Source organism: Micropterus dolomieu, linkage group LG11, assembly GCF_021292245.1.
Source record: "Micropterus dolomieu isolate WLL.071019.BEF.003 ecotype Adirondacks linkage group LG11, ASM2129224v1, whole genome shotgun sequence".
Taxonomy (NCBI): Eukaryota; Metazoa; Chordata; class Actinopteri; order Centrarchiformes; family Centrarchidae; genus Micropterus; species Micropterus dolomieu.
This window is the reverse complement of record NC_060160.1, coordinates 11,543,957-11,554,908: the sequence shown is the minus strand read 5'-3', so window position 1 is coordinate 11,554,908 and position 10,952 is coordinate 11,543,957. Positions and strand designations below refer to the sequence as shown.

The 10,952-nt window shown below is 42.9% G+C and overlaps 1 protein-coding gene across 1 annotated transcript; it reads left to right on the top strand.

Annotated features, from left to right (window-relative positions):
- The first annotated feature begins 337 nt into the window (after nucleotides 1-337).
- Nucleotides 338-9,594, top strand: bmp4 (bone morphogenetic protein 4). The gene is made up of 4 exons (XM_046063248.1): nucleotides 338-574; nucleotides 4,528-4,650; nucleotides 5,323-5,687; nucleotides 7,897-9,594. The coding sequence occupies exons 3-4, from the start codon at nucleotides 5,330-5,332 to the stop codon at nucleotides 8,748-8,750; spliced, it is 1,212 nt and encodes a 403-aa protein (XP_045919204.1). The 5' UTR covers nucleotides 338-574; nucleotides 4,528-4,650; nucleotides 5,323-5,329; the 3' UTR covers nucleotides 8,751-9,594.
- Nucleotides 9,595-10,952: the final 1,358 nt, after the last annotated feature.

Here is a 10,952-nt window from a genome sequence, read left to right as displayed (position 1 = left end):
ATTTAGAGTACCACGACGTGATCGTGCAACAATAGGTTACTGCCTCGATCCCAGCATTTAAATGCAAATTCAGTCAATTGAGCATTTGCCCCATTGGCTGTTATTCACAGTCAAATCACAAATCTCACATAATTTAAAAGAAAATACTGCGCGCAATGAGCTGTCTTTATTTAACGTGGAGGAGGAGAGAAGGGGGGTTATCCAAGGTGTTTGAGACGGATGAGAAAGGTGGGGGTCGGGGAGGGAGGAGGAGGCAGGGAGGGTAAATTGGGCGGACACATAAAAACTGCAAGGGGCCATAGACGCTGGATCATTTGTGAAGTCTGGTCGTCCTGCGCACCGCCCGCCCTCACGAGCTGTACTGGAGACGGATAGCAAACCCCGCTGCAGAACCCGAGCGCCGGCCTTCGCTCCGACCCCGTCTCCTCCTGAGGTGTCGCTAAAGGATTAATGAGCCAAAAGGGCACCCAACTTCTTTAAGGCTCATTTTGCCGTTTTTCGGCTTTACGCCTGGACTGCCTTACATCTTCCCTTTCGTATTCACTTCATTCCAGGATACCTACCTCTACTGATGGTAAGCGCTCATTCACACGTAACAGAGATTCAACAGCGCAGCTTTTAGGAATTGAACCTGTTGAACAATACAGGAGAAATCTCGTTGACAGTTTGGGATTTCTAGTTTCGTTCTTTAGTTATTGTGCGTGTTCACTGAGAGTTTGGACAGCATTAACGCTAGAAATGTACAAGGATGTATGCCTATAAAACATTACAGTCTTCCTCACTGACAAAGAAACTGAGATAAACTGAATTAAAAGTGTTTTTGGGGAAGAATAGCGCAGAAATCCTGGTGGAGCTCTTAGCAGGTTAGAACCTTTTGTGCCGGAGAGTTGAGCACTGACAAACCAACATAGTGAGGTAATTTCCAAACAGAGCGTCCAATTTCCCTACGCGTCTCTTTCTTCAACACAATTCAAATATTTACATTAAGCCTATGTCGATTTGTAACTCTTGCCCGAAGTTTGGCACAGTTTTTGTCCGATTAAACACCTGTGTCTGCTCATCCCGGTATGCCCAGACGTGAAAGATGGAAATGATACAGCTCTGAGTTTAAGCCAGAATTTGACAGTGTTACACAGTGTTTATTTCTGTAACTCATTTTTAATTCCAATTAATTGCAGCTTTACATGCTGGTTTTCAAGAGTAATTTGTGTGTATTTGAGACAGTTTTAAAACGGCACGTTTATGTCCAGTTATGACAAAGTCTGCAAAAGCATTACAGTGGGATAACAGACGTGACTCCAGCTTGAAATTGTTGAATGATATTGTAATACAAGCACTCGTTTTGTAACAAATGATTTTAAAGTGGAATTGTGTCATTTAATACTGTAAAGCTGCAGGAAAGAAAACATTCTGCGGCCTGCAGGCGCATGGCATCCTTGGCACACTCTTACTTTCCAACTCAAGTTTCTCAGCTATCATGTAATGAAACGGATTCCTAAAAACTTTTAGTGGGGAAGCGTTTTATGTTTCCATAATTACATATTTATTTGCATCTGGAAAAGATTATTAACTTCTTTTGGTCGTTTCAGGCCCAGGTGTTGACTTTTTGTTGATGCCACCTGATGTTTTGGGTTTTCACATTTAACATCTTTAACCTGTTATGCAAATCAGATGAGAGCATCTCAAAATCTCTGAAATGTCAAGCAACAGAATCTTTTAGATCAAAGTTCTTGCCTTTCAGAATATACTACAGCTAACAAAACCATTAACCTGGTTTCAGTGATCTCACTGACTGTGAATGTTCTCACTGTTGAACTGCTCAGTGGGAGCAAGTAAAATCCCAAGCTCTGCAACAAGAGACACTACAGGTCTCTGTTTCATTTTTGTCAACACAAATGAGATATTGCATTTTTGGGAGGCACACTGACTCAATGTGAAGCCACAGTTATTGTTTAAATAACTAAGCTTTAATTACAACCCACTTGATATCAGGAAGGTAAACAAACAGTGATTTTTGTCAACTTTACTTTGCAACATTTTTTTGGAGTAACCATCAGGACCTTTGATACCCACTATCTTTATGAACTCTATATGATCTAAATCTCATTAACACTAACCAGAGAAGGACATTTAACATGAAATATGGTCGCTGATTACAAAACAATTCCCACGACTATAAACGTGTTGGTAAAGTGATTACTGCCGTCTAAAATGATCAAATATGGTTGGAGATTTGGCCGTTTCTGTGGAAACCTGTTGCCCTCCTCCGTCCCTCCTTCCCGTCTTCCCTCCTACCATCACTGTCAAATTCCTCAGGAAACACATCTGAAGAGCCATGTGCATAGTCTGATCACATTATCTCTGGTCAGAGAGAGAGAGAGAGAGAGAGAGAGAGAGGCCAAGGGGGACTGAGCAAAGCCAAGGACAGTGGACTGCTCCGGCCTAATTTCACTCTGGTCTTCATTTGTTGTTGAAAATGTTTCTCTGTCTGTCAGTCAATTCAAATGTCTTTTGGTTGTGAAGTTTCTTTTCTTAAAACATTTTATAATCTGGGAATTCTGTTTTGCTGCCACCATTTGATCAAAAGGAGTACATGTGTGTTCACAATGTGGTGAAAAAACTTGACAAAATGAACTGAGTTTGGTGTAACTGGGCTGGAAAAAAATGTTGTTGTTTTTTTCAAACAGGCCAGCAAAATGAACGTGATGACTTTTTCCAGAGTTGAAAGTTACTCCCTGTCTGCCTTACATCTTCTTTCATCATCATCGCACCACTTTGAGTGTCTGTCTGTTTTAGCCTGCAGCTTTGTCAGTGGCTGGTTACAGTTACAAGATGTTCTGTATGGTCAGTGTTTTTGAGTGCTATGAATCCCTGTAATCATGGGAGAGGCCCTCGCTGTACAATGAACGTTTGTTGTAAGAGATGTGCACCCAACTCTCTCTCACACACACACACACACACACACACGTTATCCCCCCACCCCATGGGTAATAGAGCTGATCATGTTCTGAACCCTCCTCTCTCTTTGCCACAGTTCTCACGAACATGCAAGCGTTGGCACACATTTATGCGTACACACGGGTACAGACACGCACACACACTGTTTAGCTCATGCACGCACGCACACACACTCCACATTACCCTTTCTTCACACACACTGGATCTAATGTCATGACCGAGAAAGGAGGGTCAGTCGGAGGTCAAAGTCTAATGCTGTTAGGAAAAAGATCCTTGATTGCATGTACAGTGAGCCATGCAGGGGCCGAGATAATGGCACAGATACAAACCCAGACATGCTCATACATGCGCGCGCACACACACACACACACACACACACACACACACACACACACACAATGTTCCTGTTAATGTGCATCCTCACTGTGTAGTAATGCTTGGGTGTTCTCCAGTGGAACAGGCTCCAAATGATGACCAAAGACCTACATTCGCTGCAGAGCACCGAGTAGAAATGTTTGCTTGGTAATGCTGTTGTGGTAAAAAAAAAAACAGTAATTTTATTAGTGTGATTCAACAACATTTAACACATTTAAATGACGTGGAAAAGAATTAAATCATTAGAACCATATTGCTGTGCTTGTTAAACCTACCAGAAGAAAAAAAAGACTGTTACGGCTGAGAAAGAATTTTTTTTTCTTTCTAGGTTTCTGTTGGAGAAGCTGCTTCAAAAGTATTCATATTTTAATAAAAGTAGACTTCAGGAAGATACTCGAAGAAAATGTCCTTGATGTTGTGGTTAGAGTCAAAATTAAGACCCAAATATGCCATACAAAACACACACACACACACACACCAGCGCTGAATCTACAACTCTACTGATGACAGTGATGTCAAAGAGCAGAAGGCCTGTCATCAGCGTCACGACAACCTGTGTGATCCCTCAAGTGGGGGAGCGTTACTAAGAGATGAGCCCCTTTTGAAATGGATGTATTCAGTTCCTTGTGTGAAGAGGGATAAAGGTTGACTGGGTTCACTTGGAGACGGTTTCTGTAAGCAAACAGCCCTCTTGTTTTGGATATAGATTTGACCACTCCTGATCAAAGTGGTTTTATCTTTTGTCTGTGTGAACATGAGAGGATAGTGTCAGACTTTTTTTCCCCGGTTAAACTTATTATTGGTTTTTGGTCTTGGAGAATAACTTGCCATAATTGCAAAGTAGCTGCTTTTGAAACAGGCTTCTTATCAATTTCTGGAATAGATATAGTAATGTAATGAAGTGTGTTTTCTGTCTTAGGTGAGTGTAAGGCCTTAGGGATTTGCTGTCTGTGTTGTGGCACATACCTCCTTACATTCCAGTTACAGTAAATAGCCCATGAGCCAAAATGATAAGCCTTAAAGAGACACTGGGTCTCTCTCTTACCACCACCCCCCTACCCAACACACACACACACACACTACACACTGACATACATGCGTTTCCTCTTCTACTTTAAATAACATGAAATCCTCAAATGTCTGTAACTGCATTCAGTTTTTAATTCCCTTGCTTTTTTTATCTGTATCTTTCAGGAACAGGGTCACTCCAACGTTCTCCTGCAGCCGCCCAACACCACCTAACATTTCTTGGAAGAACGTGTCCATTGCCTACTTCCAACAAACATGGACTGTTTTCCCATGCTTTATTTTCTGTCGGTAAGTAAGTGGACCATGCCATTTCAATTTGTGACACGTGACACGTTGCAGCATCTTGCATTTTTTTCCTTTCCTTTCTGTCCACTGAATCACTGATTTGTGTGGCATTTCAACTGAAAGTCCCTATGGGGTGTTGGGCAAGGCAGTTGCATGCAAAAGAATATTTTCAGTTAAATGTGTGGCACCTATTCCTTGCCCCATGGCTTGTTAGAGGAGACTGTGAGGGGACCACGGCTCCTTATCGAGTTGAGAATTTGCTCTGACCCCAGGGCTGCCTCTTTTATTTATCTAATCATAGTAGAGGAGGGAGGGGGTGGGAGGATGGGGGAGGGTGAAGAGGAATGGCCCTCAGATTCCATTCAAAAAATTTGGGTTCTTGAACCAGCTGTTTAACTTTGGAGGATGTCGTCAAAGATAAACTGCCTGTGGTCTATCTGATTGGGGACTGCTTTACTGTAAACAAGGCAGACTAGACTATTAACACCAATTAGAGTCTGCCGTCAGTGGGAACAGTTAGAAAAGAGGGTGTACTGGAGTTGGTGAAGACATGTAGAAAAGGGAAAGACAGTTTTTACTTTAGTTAAAATGGATGCCCTTCTCTCCCTCTCATTCTTTTCCTTTCTGCCCCGTCCTAATCTTACATCTCCCTGTGCCATCTGCTGCTCCCCTCAGAGACATCATGATTCCTGGTAATCGAATGCTGATGGTCATTTTAATATGCCAAGTCCTGCTGGGAGAGAGCAACCATGCTAGTCTGATACCAGAAGAAGGGAAAAAGAAAGTACCGGGCCTGCAGGGTCGTTCGGCGGCTCAGAGCCATGAACTGCTGCGGGACTTTGAGGCCACGCTGCTGCACATGTTTGGCCTCAAGAGGCGGCCGCGGCCCAGCCGCTCGGCCACTGTGCCTCGCTACCTGCTGGACCTCTACCGGCTACAGTCGGGGGAGGCTGAGGAGGCCGGAGCGCATGACATCGCTTTTGAGTACCCAGAGAGGTTAGCCAGCCGGGCCAACACTGTAAGGGGCTTCCACCATGAAGGTAAGGGGAAAAATTAAGGATTTTGGCACCATATGTAGTAGGGGGAAATTAAAAAGCACAAAATATAAAGGCATGAATCACCAGTAGGAGGAGAGATGATAAATGCATTAGCACAAAACATTACACCATATTCAAGTTCATTGTTGCCAGGCATTCCAATAATTTTGGTAGTAATGTATTTCATTAGCATTGGTGGAGGACTGCTAAGTATTCAAGGTAAAAAAAATAAATAATTTCCTACAATTTCCTTCATCTAACATGATTGTGAGGCAGCTCCACCCATCTCACCATAACCAAGGAATCTAAGGATGTGGTCACCAAACACTGTCTACAGAGGGGCAAACAATCTGCTAGAAAAGCTCTCAAGAGCCTCATTTGACAAAACTCTGCATGTTTGGTTAGCAGCTGAAGGAAAAGCATACCTTCATATTACAGACTTACACTTCTCACCCCACCCAGCAGAACATGGCTTAAAAAAGCACAGTCTTGGCCTGAAATTGGAGTGTGCTCCTCTCTCATGACTCCAGTTTATATGGAGGGCTCTTTTAGAAGGACCTTCCTCAACGTGTAATTATCTTTAATGCTACTCTGCACGCTTCTAAATAAAGCCCCTACTGCCAACAATGTGGGTGCTGAGAGCAGACACTGCAGCTCTCTGAAGAGATGGAAAAACAGTCTCAGAAGCTGGTGTGATAGAAAGACTGGAACGTTAGAAGGGTTGCTGTTTATTGTGACTTGGGTCTGCTTAGTTTTAGCGACAAATGCAGAGGTTTCAATTACTCCAGGGTGACTGATCTGTTAAATGTAAGATGATGTTGGGAAACATGTCGGATAAGTGCTTGAAAACAATCTTTAGCAGAGAGGCAGAGCTGATGTACCAGACTTAGCAAGTTAGTAAGTAATCTTGCAGCATGGTGAGCTGAGAAAAACCGGGGAGCTTTAGGGCTACAGAACATGTCCGCCCTTAGGGGGAGGAGTGAGGAAGGAGGGATGAGTCAGCCTTAATGGGGCTCATCAAACACACTGCTAGTGGTAGCAAACAGCAACATGCACTTACACAGCAACGTACCAAGTCTAGTCAGGAAGAAAGAGCGCTCCAGCTGGTGGAGGAACTTCTGCCCGTGATGCAATGTGTGTGTGCACGCACAACTGTGTGTGTGTATTGGTTTCTACTGCTCTCTACAGGCATTTACCCTCCTTCTCCTTTGCTAAACTATGTTAATAATACGTTTTGAGTGGGAGTGCTCGCTTTCATGGTAGCACCATTGTGCAATGGTGTGATTCAGCTGACTGATCTGTCCAAAACACAGTGAGGTATTACAATCTGCAGCAGATGTACAGTTAGGTGAGGAGAAGTGTTTACAGGCTAGGTAAACCGTGTAACCATTCATCTTGAATTCACCAAGAAAGATGTGTTTTCTAGTGGCTGCGCGTAACAGGTGACATATCCCTGATTTTGATTAATTTCAAATGATATTGTGAATTCAACTATTAAGCAGACAGTACAGAGTACATGAGAAGGTGTATGCGTGCATAATAATTCAAATTTTGAATAAGCTTTAATTGAGGATTTGAATACGTTGCATTCCATCGCAAAACTACTGGTTCTACTGTATTGTTTGACTGCTTAATGATTATTCATGATGAAAATGATAAACGTCTTAAGTGAACAAACTGCAGAGCTAATCAAAAACACAGCAGGTTTTAATAATGAGAACCACCTGGGCAAGATTAGGGTCTGGGTGTGAAATAACAGGGGTGGATTGAGCAGGAAAATAGTAGACACAACATTCCTTTCCCCACCAATAGTGATCTTGCCAGAAATCTGCAGACTGAGCGTGGAACAGGGAGCCTCCACTGTGTTTATACTGTAGCTGTGGTACGTTAATCACCACCCTCCTTTTAACGCATGTTTCAGCAATGTGCTCAGAGAAAGGCATTGAGAGAAGAGCTGGATAATCCTTATAGATAGGTAAGAAAGTGTGGATGATCTTTCGATGATATTCGTGGATACCCCAAGAGGCCTTGAAAAGCGTGCATGTACATTATTTTGTGTCAATTAAGCCACGTAAGCGTGATGATAGCACAGCTCGGCAAAGTTGTGAGTTTGTTTTCTACACATTGCACAATTTGATATTCCAAGTTCTTACCATTAAGGAATTATGCAGCAAATCAAACTGCCCACATTTCTCCTTTTTCTTGTTGTCAGAGCACATGGAGAGGGTGCATGAGATAGATGATGGAGAAACCTCATCCCTTCGCTTCCTGTTCAACCTAACAAGCATTCCAGAGGACGAGCTGCTCTCTTCCGCCGAACTGAGGCTCTACCGTCATCAGATTGATGAGGCCATCGCTGACACCCTCTCCGATGACCAGGGGCTTCACCGGATAAATGTGTACGAGGTGCTGAAGCCCCCACGGCCAGGGCAGCTAATCATGCAGCTCTTGGATACGCGGCTTGTGCGCCACAACATGTCACGCTGGGAGAGCTTTGACGTGAGCCCTGCAGTGCTGCGCTGGACTCAAGAGCGTCTCCCAAATTATGGGTTGGCTGTGGAGGTTCTGCACCTCAACCAGACACCACGCCACCAGGGCCGACATGTTCGCGTCAGCCGGTCACTACACCAAGAGCCTGGGGAGGACTGGGAGCAGCTACGCCCCCTCCTGGTTACCTTTGGCCATGACGGGAAGGGTCACCCGCTGACCCGCAGGACCAAGCGCAGCCCCAAGCAGCGGGGCCGTAAACGCAACCGCAACTGCCGGCGCCATGCACTGTATGTGGACTTCAGTGATGTAGGCTGGAATGACTGGATAGTGGCGCCCCCTGGTTACCAGGCCTATTACTGCCAAGGGGAATGTCCCTTTCCTCTGGCGGATCATCTGAACTCAACCAACCATGCCATTGTTCAGACACTGGTGAACTCTGTTAACAACAACATTCCCAAGGCCTGCTGTGTGCCAACAGAGCTCAGCGCCATCTCCATGCTCTACTTAGACGAACATGACAAGGTGGTCCTTAAAAACTACCAGGAAATGGTAGTGGAGGGCTGCGGCTGCCGCTAACACACAGACTAACTAGAACGTGGACTTCGACTGGCCACTTGAAAAAACGAACATTGACGCTAAAACAAATCAGAAGGTCTTTACTCCCAAAAATGTTCACTTGGACCCTTATTTATAACTTTTATGTTGAGGTGTATGTTTGTCTCACTTTTTTTGTTTCTTTGACAATACGATCATATATTTTGACAAAATATATATATTTATATCTACATATTAAAAATAAATTGAGTCCTTATTTTAAACATAAAAGCTCTACAACTTGTCATAATGTACATTAGATTGTATAAGTGTTTTTTATTGAGAAAATAGTAAAAACAATCTAAAAAGTTTATTTACTGGTAATATTTATTGCTTTCATTTTATATACATTTTGGAGAAAAAAATAAAAACATGAATTGCTTCCAATGAGACATTCAAGCAGATCACAAGATGAACCCTTTATGTGTGTGTATTTCCGTAAATTAGAGCACTGCGAGAATTTGCTGCAACACTGATTTTTCTAAGGAATCAGTTGAAATAATCAGAAATGTACAGTGATTTTAATTAACCTGATTACATTAATATTAAGCTGATTTTAACAAGCCTCTTAAAACCAAATCCATGTTACCTTGTAAAATATATAATAACAATCTACTATAAGGGGGTTGTAAAAATAAAAGTTGACAGTAATCATCCATTACTGTTTTAACATGAATTTGGATTAAATTCTAAGCCTGATACTTCCTAATCCTGATAGCCTTTCCACTGTGTTCAATTTACTTTTTAGCTAAAGAAAGATTAAAGCAGAGAAATCTTTCTGATGCTCTGTCTTTCCCAAATAAAAATTGTTTGGTTTATTATCCGGCATCTTACCAGTTTTGAATGATTACACACTACATCAAAGAAAAACAGAAGACAAATACTGGACATTTTCATTCTGCAGTTCTACATTGTCTCAATTTTCATCCTATTTTCAGTGACAGAAACTGTTACAGAAATGGTATGCCATTTCAAAGCTAGTGGGCCTTTGGGTTAGGGCCTTATTGTTCTCAAATTTCACTTTTATGTCAATTAGGCTAACATGTGGTGGTTGAACACTCACTAATCCAATTGCAGTCAGGGCGGGTTGTTGAGCCTGACTGTGAGTGAGTGATTCTATTGTTCTTGACGTCCCCACATTGGGGGCATGATTGTGGCCGATGTGTCCTGCCCTGATACAAGGCGGCTGAGTCCTCAGAAGAATCAAAGGTTAGACGCTCTGTCTCCTGCCTTTGTCTTCAGTGGCTCATGCCGGCAGAGCAAAGACGCCTGTCTCCAACCTGTGCCCCATCACACAATGGGCTTCTACATCACTTATTTACAAGCTGACGGCTGGCCCAAATTATATGATAATGTTCAGAGATGGCTGTGCTTTGTTTCACATAGCGTGCCCTGTACACCATCATGTCTGAGTGCAAATATAAATTATTATAAGGCTGGACAGTATAATCAGCATTTAAGGGATTTAAAAAAAACACACTTTAATGTGCAGTTTCTATGTAATTTCAGGTTCACAGGTTATTGGTGTCAATGAGTGGACAAAGATAGAAAGCTCTATGTTTTTTACTTGAAATATTTCTTGACTGGAATGTTACAACATTAGGTGATTTCTTTTAATTACAAGTCAGGTTTTCTACTTGAGCATGTGCCGGCCCTCAGGCCCTCTAATGGCCACTGGGCTTCTCTTTGATGCCTGCATATCAGCGTCAAAAACGAGGGAGACAGAGAAGAATTTCATTTTGAAGTGGCTGACGGCAGAGGAGAAGGGGCTGAGGGTGGGAGGTACATATGTCTGTGTTTGGCAAGAAGGGGAGGGGGGATGTCTTTTCAGCAGCTTGACAGTGCAATTACAACATTTCAACTGATGTCCCCCCTGAAGTTGAGATAACATCGGCCAGTTATGGTAATTGCCTTGCCTGTTCATTATCCCACTACCCTACACAAAGAGAGGATGCATGTTTATTAAAAGGCCCAGAGAGAGACGTTTATATAAGCTCAGCACGCCCATTGAGCCTACTATTTAGTCTACCAGCCAGCCAACCTTGAGTCGAGCCCTTAAAGTTTGTGTTTGGAGGCGGACAAGCTCAAATGTCCAGTAGCATCATGCATCAAGTCCCAAATGCTTCACTGAGTGTCATAAGCCACGTGATTCTTAAGAACTTCAGGAGATAAATAGATAAATGT

Excerpts from the sequence above, each read along its gene's own strand:
- bmp4 (XM_046063248.1), top strand. The coding sequence starts at position 5,330 with ATGATTCCTGGTAATCGAATGCTGATGGTCATTTTAATATGCCAAGTC. Across the intron at positions 5,688-7,896 it reads AAGGGGCTTCCACCATGAAG|AGCACATGGAGAGGGTGCAT; the intron begins GTAAGGGGAAAA and ends TCTTGTTGTCAG.